Below are 14940 nucleotides of genomic sequence, written 5' to 3' on the forward strand. Positions count from 1 at the left end.
GGGGATTACAGTTACACACGAATAGCACACACACACACACATGAAAACAAACACATGTATACTGATTGCTTCTCACTACTAAAGGAGTAATAAAAATAAAATAAAAAGAACATAATGATACCTAACTATCAGATCATTGTACAGGCTTGGGGGAAAACCAAACCAAAACAACACAAAACCATAGTAATTGCAGAAAACTATTAAAATCCTCATAGACAGTACAATAGGTTTACTTAAGAAGCGTTCTTTCTCGTGTGCTACGAAAACAGGAAGCATGGCATTCTCAGCGTTCCCTTAGAATCTAGTTCATAACAGGCCCTGACACGGAAGGAGCCCTCCAAAACCATACGTGTAAAACCACCGTTTCAATCCATAATTACTTGGCAATGAATTTACATCTTTTCCCATTCCCATAGATAGTGACAGCCTGAGTGATCTCAGCTGCACGCAGCAGTAGTCTACACTCAATACATGATTAGTAAAGTTGAATTCCTACCGAACTGCATCGCATCCACCCTCTAGTTTTGCTGTATTCTTTTGGGAACTCCTCCGGAACAAATCCCAGCCCTCCACCCTGGGCTTCTCCTCCCTGTGATGAGGTCTCATCGCCCCTGCTTCCGCACTTACCCACAGTAACGCCCGCGATGAAGGAGGCCAGCGCCGCAACAATGCACATGCCCAGGCCCTTGAGATGCCGAGGCCTGGCCATGCCTTTTGGGGTCAGGAAGTGCCTCTGACTGCAACTGCAGGCCTGGGGGCTGCAGATGGATAGCTAAAATGAGTACAGGGATTTTGCAAAGATCCAGAGACTAAGGGAAACTCTGGAGAGGAGACTGGAAGCCCCCGGGGAACAGGCAGCTTCCTGTTAGTTGGCCTTCAGTGGAAGGCAGGGCAGCGGGTGGAGCCGCTACCAAGAGCTCTGATTATTTCCCCAAGCAACCAACCACAGCCTTTTGTCAACTGCGTCCCAAGAATGGTGTTTGCACTGCAAAGCTCACACCGGAGTTCCTTACTCAGCTGGCAGATTCTGTCCCAACAGATACCGACTCACATTGGGGGACAGTGTGTCCTGGACTGCTTCAGTAACAACCTGCTGCCTCAACTCCTTACTGCCACCAAATCCCGGAGATTGAGACTTTATTCCAGGGCTCATCCACCCGGACTCCACCCCAATCCCAGTCCCATTCCAACCCCCATTCCCACATAACAAAACTCCACGTTTCTGTGTTTCTTTAGCAGATTAAACAAACAAACAAACCTCACTGGACTAATGCAGCTGCTAACGAACAAAATTGATCATTTCAAGGGCCCTGCACTATTTATTACTGGCAGTAAATTCAAAACTTCTTTCGTGACCTTGTTCCTGTCCCCCTGTTAAACTTCAAAAGCATTTCCCCTTAAAGTGGTTTAGAAAGTTCTCAAAACAGCTGGCCTTGCAAATAAAACTTCTGTATCTCTCTCACTCAAAGGGAACATTCTAACAATTTATAATTGAGTTTTCAGCCCAGCCAGAAATGTTTTTGCAGCCAAACCAAAATTCCTGAGTGAACATTGAAAGCAATGACATCTCTAGGCCTTCTCTGTATCCTGAGCAGTCCCTAGTGGCCTTGGTTAAGGCACCTTGCTTTCGGTAAATTTCTGGAAGCTCCTAATGTGTTTTTCTTGGGTGTCACTGTTGACCACTATGCCAAATGGCATTTCTTTAGAAACTTTGCCAAAAGCCCTGAGAGCTATCTTTTAAAAAATGCATTGAATAAAGTAAGTTGTTTTAGAACTCCCACAGTCTGGTCTTGATCTTGCTGTTCCAGCAATGACAACCTAGAACTGCTGAGGAATGAAACGCCTCACACAGTTTACACAGCTGTGGGAAGTGAACCCAAGTCTTTTTCGTCTTAGAGGTGTCTGTACCAATTGCACCACATCCCCTGGCCTAACAAATTATTTTTAAATATTTATAAACTTTTAAAGCCCCTGGTAACATCAGTTCCTTCAATACTGGCTCTTTGGACAATCCTAAACAAGTACCTCTGATATTCTTATTTGGAAATGAACACTCTTAAAAATATATTATTATATCAAAATTAACTCTCCTACATGTAGAAAATACATAGAAAATTAAAACAAAATTATTTCAAAGGTGCCTCAAATATAGCTTAAGAAATATTGCCACCGAGCAGATAAAATAATTTTTCTAACATATGAACTTTTATCATTTATAAAACATGAAGAAGAAATATTGTTTACATATTGGAATTGGTGAATTTATCTGTTATATAATTAAAAATGATAAGGTTTGGGGGAGGAAGTGCATTGTTTGATTTTGGTCCTCTTTCTTTTTCTTTTTTTTTTTTTCTTTCTCTCTCTTTTCTTTGACACAAGGTTTCTCTGTCTTAGAACTTGCTCTATACACCAGGTAGTAATTGAACTCAGCAATCTGCTTGCGTTTGCCTCTTAAATGCTGGAATCAAAGGCATGCACTACCATGCCCAGATAAACATATAGTTTTAAATAACCTCTATTATGTAACAGTTGGGACAGGAATTACACCCATTCAGAAATAGTATCAAATGTTTTTGTATCCCACATAAACATTTTGAGAATTGATTAAATATTTGTTAGTTTCCAAGCTGCTGGCTTTAATTAAAAACACACAAAAATACTATAAGAAAGGTGGAAACTAATGATTAAAGTTACTAAATTACTTTCAAATGTTAATGCTTCCCATCCTGTTTCAGTTTTGGCAGTAAGTTGAGGTTTGATAGACAGGAGAAATCAGTACATGATTTATCAGTTTGTCAATTTGGTTGATCTTCCAAACTTAAAATTTTAACATTTTAGAATAATCTAGCCAGCATTTATTAAAGAGTTATAGCTTGGTACACACTGTACAAATTTCTAAGGATGGGATACCTACCATTCCCAAACAATGATGGACTGATAAGGCAAGCACTGAATAAAAATGATTTAATAGAACAGTTTACCTGCAATATGAATGTTGCCGATGCTCTATTATACGGCATCTACAGTCTGAATCCGGAAAATTCATTGTAAAAAGTGATTGGCTGGTTCCAGAATCTTTGGCCCTTTATTAATATGGAATCTGTAAGCATTCAGAATTTCAGCTTCATTAAGTGTATCACCGAGGGCTGCTCTCAAGTAACTCTTGTTAATTATTGGAATCTTCACAGATATCATTGCTCTTTACCAACCTTTAATAGCATTTTTTCTTTCGGGATGCCTCAATACCACTTGGGGTGTGGGGAGAAGAAAGTAATCACAGGGAATAGAGGGGGGGGACTGGATGGGAGAACAGACAGGGAGGGGAAGTGGGGAACATGATCAGGTATTGGGGTCAGGGGATAGGACTGAAGCCCCGAGGGCCAGCAGAAAAGAATGGAAAGAGGCAGCACCCTAGGGAGGTAGGAGGTGGAAGAACCCTCTAGAATGTAACTGAGACCTGGGAGGTGAGAGGCTCTCACAAGTCATAGGGAGGAACCTTGGATGAAGTGGACTACAGTTGGGAGGGTGAACTTGTAGAGTCCATCTCCAGTGGAGGGACAAGACATCAAGTGGAGTGATAGAGTTGCCATCCCACAGGCAAAATCTCTGACCCAGAATTGTTTCTGTCAGAAAGAACTGCAGGAAAGAATGGAGAAAATATGAAAAAAGGAAGTCCATTCTGAGATTCTCTTCTCCCATTGATGTCTGACAAGGCCATCCTCTGCTACATATGCAGCTGGAGCCATGGGTCCCTCCATGTGTATTCTTTGGTTGGTAGTTTAGTCCTTGTGAGCTCTGGGGGTCTGGTTGGTTGATATAGTTCTTCCTATGGGCTGCAAACTCTTCAGTTCCTCTGGTCCTTTCTCTAACTCCTCCATTGGGGTCCCCGTGGTCAGTCCAATGGTTGGTTGCAAGCATCCTCTGTGCTTGTCAGACTCTGGTGGAGCCTCTCAGGAGACAGTTTTGTTGGGTTCCTGTGAGCAAACACTTCTTGGTGTCCTCAGTGGTGTCTGAGTCTGGTGTCTGTGGAATGGATGGGGAATCACCATCCCTGATGTCAAACTATATTACAGAGCAATAGTGATAAAAACTTCATTGTATTGGTACAGAAACAGGCAGATAATTCAATGGAATAGAATTGAAGACTCAGAAATGAACTCCCACAACTATGGTCACTTGATCTTTAACAAAGCAGCTAAAATTATACAGTGGAAAACAGATAGCATTTTCAACAAATGGTGCTGGTTCAACTGGAGGTCAGCATGTAGAAGAATGAAAATCAGTCATTCTTATCGCCTTGTACAAAGCTCAAGTCAAAGTGGTTCAAGGAACTCCATATAAAACCAGATACACTGAGAATAACAGAAGAAAAAGTAGGAAACTGCCTTGAACAGATGGGCACAGGGAACATTTTTCTGAACAGAACACCAATGGCTGATGCTTTAAGATCAACAATTGACACATGGGACCTCATAAACTTGCAAAAGTTCTGTAAGGCAAAGGACCCCATCAAGTGTACAAAACTGCAAAGAAGAGATTCAGAAAAGATCTTTAGCAATCCTAGATCTGATAGAGAACTTATATCCAATATACAAAAGGACTCAAGATGTTAGACTAACCAAATAACCATATTAAAAAGTGGGGTACAGAGATAAACAAAGAATTTTCAACTGACGAATCCTGAAAGGCTAAGAAACACCAAAAGAAATGTTGAACATCCTTAGTCTTCAGGGAAATGCAAATCAAAACAACCCTGAGATTTCACCTCACACAAAGCAGAATGGTTACAGATGCTAGTGAGGATATGAGGAAGAAGAACACTCCTTCATTGTTGGTGGGATTGCAAGCTGGTACAACCACTCTGGAAATCAGTCTGGTGATTCCTCAGAAAATTGGACATAGTACTACCTGAGGACTCAGCTATACAACTCATGAGCATATACCCCAAAAGATGCTTAAACATATAACAAGGACACATGCTCCACTGTGTTGAGAGAAGCCTTATTTATAATAGCCAGAAGCTGGAATGAACTCAGATGTCCTTTAACAGAGGAATGAATACAGAAATTGTGCTAGTTACACAATGAAGTACTACTTAGCTATTAAAAACACTGACTTAATGAAATTCTTAGGCAAATTGATGAAACTAAAAACTATCATCCTGAGTGAGGTAACATAGTCACAAAAGAACACCCATGACATGCACTCCCAAACAAGTGAATACTAGCCTCAAAACCTCAGAATACCCAAGATACAATTCACAGACCACATGAAGCTCACGAAAATGAATGACCAATGTATGGATGCTTCAGTCCTATTTATAATGAGGAGCAAAATACTCAAGGGAGGAAATATTGAGACAAAGCATGGAGCAGAGACTGAAGGAAAGGCCATCAAGATGAGTCTTTCTACTTCAAAGTTTGAGTCATGGAATGGATTCATTCCCTTCACATATACATTTATATATGTATATATATAAATGTGTGTGTGTGTGTGTGTGTGTGTGTGTGTGTGTGTGTAGCAAAGGAGTGGACAGGGAAGGTGATGAAGGGAGGAAGACTGGACTATAAAAATAGGATTAAAGAATAATAATAAATTTTTTTCTTCAAAGCTGTATGTATACAAGAACATTTTCTATTGGAAACCAATCTCTCAGTATAACTATTTGAAGAACTTATTATTCAGTAAGCTTCTAAAATAAACTATTTTCTCATACAGCAAGTTTAATGCTTTTATATGAATTTTTCCCCTCCTATTCTCACAACTTAGAAGCATCCTTATAACTCCAGAATTGAGTCATTTCAACTAATTTATAGCTAACCTTTAGGAAAAGCTGAGATGGAATCCAGTGTCCTGGCATGCATTTTACTACCAGGACTCAAGGGGCTGAGAAGATTTACCTCAAAAAGTTTAAAGACATCCTGGGTTAGGTAATAAATTCAAGTTAATCTGAAATACATAGACTCTATTTTTAAACCAAAACCATTGAGGAATCTGTGCAAATAAAACAACACACACACATGCACACAAAAACTTTAAAAGAGTTGAGTGACTGGATATTTGTCATATCCACATTCTCAACAGTAGCTGTGACAAAAAATTTCTATCCTTTATTTGAAGACTTAGTGTTATTATAGATGTTCCCTTTAAAATTAAAAGCATCAAACCATCAATGATGTCACAAGGTAGCACTCCTACAGAAATGGTCATAGGCCACATGATATATGTCTGCTGAGAAAGCAAAGCTTACTTTCTTTTTTTTTTTTTTTTTTTTTTCACCAGTCACAAATATATAGGAAAACATTTTTGAAGCCTTTATTTACAAAAGCTTTAAAAACAAATAATACCCTCTGTTTTGCAAATAATGTTTAGTTTAAAAAGGACCGTCCAGGTACAGCATCATGTATACAGAATGTACAAGGGAAACAAACTATGTTGCTAACAGTTGGAGACTTGCTAATATTATTGATTGAAGTGCAGATAACACACATTACAACTTGTAGTCCATCACTTCAGGGTAGAGTTAATGTTCACCAAAATCTTCCAACACATGCTCTGGTCTGGTCACATATTCTGCATGGCTAAATATTTCACAGTCTCTTGTCAATATATATAAAATAGATTGCAAAGATATACACAAAAAATAAACAAGCATTACACTCCTCAGGTAATTTTATTAGCTAATTGGCCTATGCATGCCAATTAGAAACCAACAGACATGAGATGTGCTTGGAAGGCTAAACACTACACACAGAACAGCAGTTACTAGGCTCCTCAGTAGTTCTTGTTTTCTGTTAGTCCTGCTGAATCAACAATTTGCACAATGCACGTGCTGTACGCTGAATGTCAAAAACAAGCAAATACTGTAAAAAGGTGGTGGATGGTCATTTTTCTAGCTAAGAGCAAGAAAAAAAATCACAATTTCTGAAAAAATAGAGGATTGAAATCACTCTATAAAGTGCAAACTTGATGGTCCACAATTTTAAATACCTATAAGTACTGCAGAATAGGAGGAGAGGCATGGAAGAGGGAAATAAATTACAGTCAATGCTAGTTAATTTTATTTTGTTTTGTTTTTCCCTTTTCCTAAAATTGGCATGCATAGGCTGCTATGTGACGGAAGAATTTCAAACCAGCTTTACACTCTTCATGAAGAAGCCCTTGTGATTGGATATTAGTAGTGAGGGAACTCTAGAGGCTTTTTTTAGACCCATACGTGCTCAAGTAGGCAAAGTTTATCAAATTATTCAGTAATGTAGCTTTGTCACACAAGCTTGATAAGAAGTGTATTAAATTAAGGCCAGATTTAACCTGAATGTACTTTAATTTATTAAGATCATAGCTAAGAAAGGCCATACTTATTACTGAAAGCAGAAAAGACGGGCTACAAAAGGAGGGGGAGGTATTGCCTATTATTTAAGGGATGATAAAACCTATATACAAGCATGTGTGTAACTCGTATAAAATAAAAATAAGAAGACTATTTCCTGTCATGACTGCTTGCTGGCTTCCTCTTCATATGCATTCCCTGTGCCGTTCTGTACATAGGATGAGCCAGAACCAAGGCCATATAAGTGACCACAGTATTTGGCATCATCAATGTGGTCTTCAAAGAACATTTCTCTCATTTTGAAAAAGGCCATTCCTGTGAGCAGTGAGTCAGACCCTGCCTGGTGCTGAGGTCCTATCCGCTCCAGCTCTAACTGCTCAGCAACTTCCTGTAATCCACCTTTGAGATTTTTGCAGCTCTTCATGAGGTACTTCACATCATAAATGACAGGAAAAAATAATCGAAGGATCTCAAAGAAATCAAGTTCTTCTTCAGGCAAGTTAGAGTTGGTCAGAATTTTGATTAAATAGCCAAAGTCATAACCACTATGAAATGATAACCATTTGACCCCTTCACAAAGAACCACTCCTGAAGTCATAAGAAGTTCTGTAAAATATTGGGTCTCAATTCCTTCCTCTTCATGTTTCTTAAACTGGATACCAGATTTTGTTAGTAGCTCTATAGAGTCCTGAGCATACATGTCCTCCGTCAAATTAAATTTAAAATTAAACTGCCAAGTTGATGTTCCTGGAGGATATTCTCCTTGCTCATTCATAAATGTCAGTCCGAGCTGAATTATCTTTAACAAGTCTACATTACACCTCAACAGTTGGTATTGATAGTCAGCATTGCTTCTGAATTCTCCAATGGGCCTTGCAACAACACCTGGAAACTCGGTGTCCATAGCAACATAATTATATTTTCGGATAACTTGACGGATTTTCTTCATCTCTTCATCCAGGTTACAGGCCCAAACTTCACAAATTCTTTGGCTATGATCTACAGTTGCTGCTGGCATAGTGACAGCACAAGGGGTCTAGATGCGAAGCATCAAAATGTTATGCTTGATTGAAGATTTGTTTCATAAAAATATTTTACCCTTTACTTGTGTACTTGTGTCTCTGAGCTCGCGCTCCTCCTCCTCCTCCTCCTCCTCCTCCTCGCCATAGAGATTGCACCCGGCGGCGGTGGCGGTGGCGGTGGCGGTGGCGGTGGCGGTACCAGCGGCGGCGGCAGCGGGAGCCCCATAGACACCTCTCGCCCTGCAAAGGGGAAAGGGGAGCGGGAGCGGCGCTCTGCCCAGCGCTGCTACGTCGCTCCTTGCACCAAAGCTTACTTTCAAAGAAGCAAATATTTAGTATTTTGAGTACTGCGATTCACGTGAAGAGAGTCATCCCAGCTGAGCACTTCTAAGATTCTGGGTTCAATTTTCATTACAAATATAAACTGAGGTGTTGTAGTTTAGCACACTCATTAATATTCAGAGAACTATTAATATTCAGAGAGATGAAACTACGGTAGTGAGAAAAGTCTAGCAAAAGGGAGAAGAAATTTAGAGAAAAAGCAGCAACTGTGATTGGGTAGTTTTTTTTTCTGATGTCACAATTACTTTACTCAACAATATATGTAGAAATTAGGGAACAACCCTCTAGTTCAAGTGGAGATTGTGGTCCCCTACCTCATGGTTCCAGTTGGAAATAAAATACTGGTATGTTACATAAATTGGCCTTTAGCCCAGGTCTTCCAATTTAGCCCCCTTCTTCTCTAACCACTAACACATACATTCCTCCTGTTTCCCAGTCTTAACTATCCTGGTGCCTTTCCTTTCTGTGTTCTCAATATTTCTTCAGTGACTCTTGTGACCCACTTCCTCTACATCTCCTCTCTAACACTCTCTCTTTTTCTGATATCTATTTTCATTCGATGATACTATTTCCTGAAAGATAGCTAACCAGCCATCTTTGTTCCTTCCCGTCCGTAATCAGAGGTCAGAAGCAAACCAGACTTTTGTCTGCATCATTTTTCTGCTCTGCAATCTCTTTTTAAGGCACTTTTGTATATTTGCTTTCTACTTGCACCCTTCTTGCAAGCTGAGCACCAAGATCCTCTGTTACCTTTTCTGTGGGTGGTAAAGGCTGTGGATTAAATTTGATGTTCACTTCATCTTTGATTCCAGTCTCCCATATCAATCTTCAGTTTCTTTCACATCTCATATCCAAACCTTCAGAAGGTTGCAATGATTCTGCAATCAGAAACCACAGCTGCTTGTGGCCTTTTCCAGAATTCTTCTAGCTACTGTATATATATAGGGCACACATATTTGACTAAAGGCAATGTTTTCTTTTAAATCAACACCCGGATCAATCCAAAACCTCTCTTTAAGCTTAACATTGAATTTTAGACTTGTAGCAGTGGCTACCAAAGTCTGCAAGATCTACTTTTAAATTTTACCTTCCTTCATGGGAAAGCATCCTCAAGGACAAAAATGTTAAACCAGCACATGTAGACTAGGCAACCCCATGTCAACAGATCACTGCCATCACAAAGAAGCAGACAAACCCAGTGAAGGCACTGTGTGGCCTTGCTTTCCAGTGTGCAAGTCTTCAGGTGAACGAGAAGTGTAATATGGTCAATAGCCAAGAAAGCCAGGCTTACTTTTGAAGTATTTTCCAGGAGTCCCCCAGCAAAAGGCAAAATGCAAAGAGAGAGTAGCTAATACTTTTATATTGGAAATATTTGTTGGAAAAGTTAAATAATTTACTTTTATTCCATTGAGCTAAAAATGTTTTCATTAAATAGTTACTATTCATAACTGACTCGATTGACTTCCGACATCCTTGTGCATTTAATTGGAATATAAATCGTATTCTCTCAGACATTGTAGGATCTGGGAGACATTTTTCAAAATTGCAGTGTCAATAATTAGAATTCAGTGTTAATTCTGTGCTGAGAATAAACCACCTGAAAGATGGCTTCCAGAGACTTGCTGGTTCTTTTCAGTACATTCTATACATCATGAAGAATTATTTTGTTCAGAATCAAACAGGCTTATCAAACAGCAAATAACTAAAGACACTTTTCTGATAATTAGATGATAAATTTATAATAGACTCTGGTTTTGACCTTAAAAAATAGGGGGGAAAAACAAGAAGGAAAAGAAAGAAGGAGTAAGGAGATCAAGGTGGAGTCCAACAAGCTGGTATGTTGCTGATTCAGTCAATACTTTCGGACCTGTACAAAGATCAACTCAATTCAATGCTAGCTATTCTAAGCTCAAAATACATAATCTACACTCAAAGAAATATAGTTATCAAATTAGTTTTTATTAATTATAGAAGAGTGGATTTCATTGTGACATTTGAAATCATAATTTCTCTAAAATTTCTGGCTTCTTTAACAGAACAGAACTGAACAGAAGACTGTAAAATTAACAGGGGATTACAGGATGTGGCCCAAGTGGGCTAACAATGGCTATCTCACAACTAGAAGGCTGAGAATCTAGTAATTTTTTGCACATGAGGCTGGATGTCTCTGAATAACAAATATGACCCTGGGGTCCTGGAAGATTTCTAAAAAGTTAGTTTTCCTCAGTCTATGTGGGAATCCTGATGAAGCTGAATTTAATATTGGCCACAGCAATAAGACAGACAAAACTGCTAGGTGTGAGAAAAAGCAAGAAAAAAAGCAACAGCTTCTTCCATGTCCTTTTATGTGGGCTGCCACAAGAAGGTATGATCCATGTTTAGATTGAGAATGCCTACTTCAAGTTATCTGATTAAGAAAATTTCTTATTCAGCTAAATGTGCTGGCACTGGCTTTGATCCCAGCACATGGGAAACCGAGGCAGATTTATCTCTGTGAATTGAAGACTAGACTGGTCTACATAATGAGTCCTATGTGAAGTGTAGGGATTTGAGCCATGTACTCTGTTCCTGACCCATGTCAGTTCTCCTTAAAAGCCACTCATAGCCATGGGGTGGATAACAGCACATGACCTACCAGGATGGGCTGAGTAGGAAAAGACAAGACTAATGGATAGAGCTCCTGTCCCCGGCTGCCAGGTGACCACTCAAGACCCTGAGGTTTATTGATGTTCCTCAACCCTGCCCGAGAACCAGGCTTCACAACCATGGACATTTTCCGTCTGCAATTAAACCTACATATCTGTATTTTTTTAAAAAGTTTTTTTTTTCTTTTAGTGTCTAAAGTTTTCTTTCCACTCATGGGTTTTTAAATTTTTTTTCCTTTAAACCGTCAGTTCCTTATGGTGACAAATCTATAGACATGGGCTTAGGGAGGACCAGTCAGTGTCTATTCCTGTGAAAAGACACCACCATGACCAAAGCAACCTACAGGATCTATTTAATTCTGGACTTGTTTACAGTTTCAGAGCATTAGTCCATTATAATCGTGGCAGGTAACATGACAGTAGGCAGGCAAGTATGGTGGTGACATCGCTGAGAACTTACATCTTGAGTTGCAGCAAGCAGTCTGAGAAAGAGACTCTGGGCTTCTGAAACCACAAGCCTCTCTTTCCCTGTTTCCGAGGTAGCAATGGAGGAACAGAGAAATTCAAAATGGTCTTCAGATATCTAGAAACCTGAGGGCAGATTAAACTCCAAGACACAGTGTCTCAACTAACAAACAAATTTCAGAACACAGATTTAACCCAGATACTTATTCTCATGAGAGACAGAAGCTTCTTAATAAAACATGGCCTCAAGAAAACAGAGGCCAGTATTACAGGGGCCAGTACTCAAGATGGGCAGTTTTATGAACTTTCTCATATTTTGCAAAGGGACACAAACAACAACCACAGAAACAGAAGGTCTCATATCCTGAAGTCACAGGTACTAAAGGATGGGAACAAATATATATGCCTCGCTAATGCAAAGCAACTGTGTCAGACATTAATTGGTTTTAAATGTCTCTGGCACTGAAAGACCTCCACAGAGGAGAGACCTTCACTCAAGTCTCGGGATAATACAAACCCCCAAGAATTCATGAGAAACCATCCTTGCTGCAATTACACGAGGTTTTTTTATTAACCAGTGCACTGGGGTCGAGACTCATATCCCACGCAGGAGTAGAGTAGTCTGACCCCAAGTGGCTGGGAGATGGGGGTTTTAAAGGAAACAAACCACAACTTGGGGGCGGGAAGAGTACATCATTGGAGGATACCAGTGAAGGGAAATACCTGGTTTCTCAAGATTGCCAATAAGATGAAAAGTACCAGTGAAGAATTGCGAGGGGGAACATCCGGTTTCTCAAGATTGTTTATGATGTGTTATTTAACTTTTATGTTTTTATGGTCAGTCACTTTCTGAAACAGAGTCACCCTGACCTTAAGGCCATAAATTCTTTATGGTCAGACAGTTCCTGAAGCAGAGTCACTGAACCTGCTATCCTACATTTTTGGCTCTACTTTACCTGCTAGGGGTCTTCTACTTTACCTGTTAGGGGGTCAGGATTTATCCTGGTCTTTCACCACAGAGGAAAACAGAAGAGGGCAGGATTCTAGAGTCTATGGCATGATCTAGGTTCTAAGTGGAAAAAAAAATCCATTTTCCCACCCGTGAAATGAAGGTCTTGCGAGTCATATTTCACAATATGTGCTGTCAAAACCCACAACCTCTACACGTCCACAAAAGTTAAATTCAGGTAGCATTTCACAAATTTCAAATTAAGAGTGGTATCTACTACTTTTAAAAAAGGTTTTCTGACTGTTCTCCAATTTATTTTGTAGTTCAGACATTTTTCAGACTTGTGATTCTCCAGCCTCAGTGTCCATACTGGTGGGATTAAAGGCGTTCAACACATTTCTAGTTTCCTACTGTTTATTAATATATGAAGAAAGTTTCAGTCTTCCAAGTCCTATAGTCTTTATTTTGATATTTCTAACTTTCTTCTTATAATTAATGTAATACATGGTTTTACATTTTTTTTCTATTTTTGCTTTTTTATTGAAAATATTTTATATATAATATATGCTAATCACAGTTTCCCTTCCCTCAACTCCTCCCCAATCTTCCCTACTTTCTACCTCTCCACTCACAAAACTCAATAACTTCTATTTTTCTCTCTATCTTTAGAAGACAATAAAAACATAATTTTTTAAAATGTAAAGAACTCCCATTCGTGTGTGTGTGTGTGTGTGTGTGTGCACACGCACACACACACACACACACACAACATTTATAAAAACACAAAATTAAAAATTATATTCAAAACTGTAAGACAAAAAATACTCAAGCAAAAGAACATGAGACCAAAATAATCTTCAAAAATACTATTGCATAAAAGTACCCCCTTTCCTTTTGATTTGGTCACCTACTTCTAGGCATGGGGCCTACATACACTTCAGAGTAGTTACTATACCCTGTGAAACTCTATTGGACAGAATTAATTTTTCCTTTTCAAGCAGATGTCCACTGAAGACAGCTTCTTGGTTAGGGGTAGCAGACCGTGTTCAGTTGCTCTTCTCAGTTTTAGGACCTGTAATGGCTATTCCTGGTTGCAACTTGGCTACATCTGGAATGAACTACAATTTAGAAATGAAGGGCTCACTTGTTGTGGGAATGGGCCACTATGAGATTCTTGGACTTCCAATTCACAGCTGTCCATTGTTGGGGACTTGAAATACAGACTCTAAGTCATCATAATAAATTACCTCAATTTAGAAGGACATTCCATGGAGGCCCACCCAGGGTAGATGAGTTCACAGGCAGGTAACTGGTTCAGGGACATCCCCTGCTCCACTTGTATGAAACGTATGAAGACCAAGCTGCACATCTGATACGTATGTTCCACCATTATCTATTGACTATGTCTTTTCATAATGTTCCATATTTCCCATAGTTTTCTCAATGTACTTTTATTGTATTTAACATTTTATTTGATGAGGTATCTATTTCTTTCTACCTGTTCTTCAACACTTGAGATTTTCTTTTCTATGGCTTGTACTCTATTGTTAAAGGTATCCTCTAAAATTTTTTGTTTGACTTTTTAATTCTTTCATTTTCACTTTTATTTCAGTTTGGGTTTTCTTTAGTGCTTCAACTTCTTCATTAAATTTTATTTCCACATCATGGAGAGTTTTCATTCAACCTTGTGTTTGCATAGTGACTTTTAGATTTTTTATTTAAGATTAGATTATTTTCTAAGCTCTGTATAGATACAGTGGTAATTATATAAGTCAAAGTCATTACATCTGGGAGATTTTATATGCTGGTGTGTTTGTGTGTGTGTGTGTGTATGTCTCTGTGTGGGTTGTGAATCCCAAGATGGAAGGAGAAATACCATCCACCCAAATCATCATGGCCAAATTAATTTTAAAAAGTAATTAATTAAATCAAATCGTGTAATTCCTGTGTATGCACCGTCTTACCCTAAAGTGGGGTTTGAAACGTCAGCATCAGATGTGCTAGAGACTAGGCTTTTATAGCTCAGAAGCAGGGAATTTATAAATGGGGAAAAGTAGGTGGGTTTATAGGTGAGGAACATAACAGCTGGTCAGAAAAATGTAATCACTATAGGTAATCATAACAAGGTAGTCATATAATATTTTGAAACAAAAGGGTTACAAGTTGATTATAAATAACTTTTGAAAC

At 39.0% G+C, this 14940-nt stretch overlaps 2 protein-coding genes across 2 annotated transcripts in view; both read right to left on the reverse strand.

The window, feature by feature from the left end:
* NAALAD2 (N-acetylated alpha-linked acidic dipeptidase 2) overlaps positions 1-3046 on the reverse strand; it is a gene marked incomplete at both ends in the record, with an annotated part of 48904 nt that extends 45858 nt beyond the window's left edge. The window contains 2 exons of the mRNA XM_080930626.1: positions 628-758; positions 2982-3046. Coding sequence (XP_080786752.1) covers positions 628-758; positions 2982-3046 — 196 coding nt within the window. The remainder of the gene's footprint in view (positions 1-627; positions 759-2981) is intronic.
* Positions 3047-7227: 4181 nt separating this feature from the next.
* LOC308430665 (CCR4-NOT transcription complex subunit 7-like) lies at positions 7228-8463 on the reverse strand. The gene has a single exon (XM_080929889.1). The coding sequence runs from the start codon at positions 8346-8348 to the stop codon at positions 7491-7493; it is 858 nt and encodes a 285-aa protein (XP_080786015.1). The 5' UTR covers positions 8349-8463; the 3' UTR covers positions 7228-7490.
* Positions 8464-14940: the final 6477 nt, after the last annotated feature.

Source organism: Micromys minutus (genome assembly GCF_963924665.1).
Source record: "Micromys minutus genome assembly, chromosome: 16".
NCBI classification, from domain to species: domain Eukaryota; kingdom Metazoa; phylum Chordata; class Mammalia; order Rodentia; family Muridae; genus Micromys; species Micromys minutus.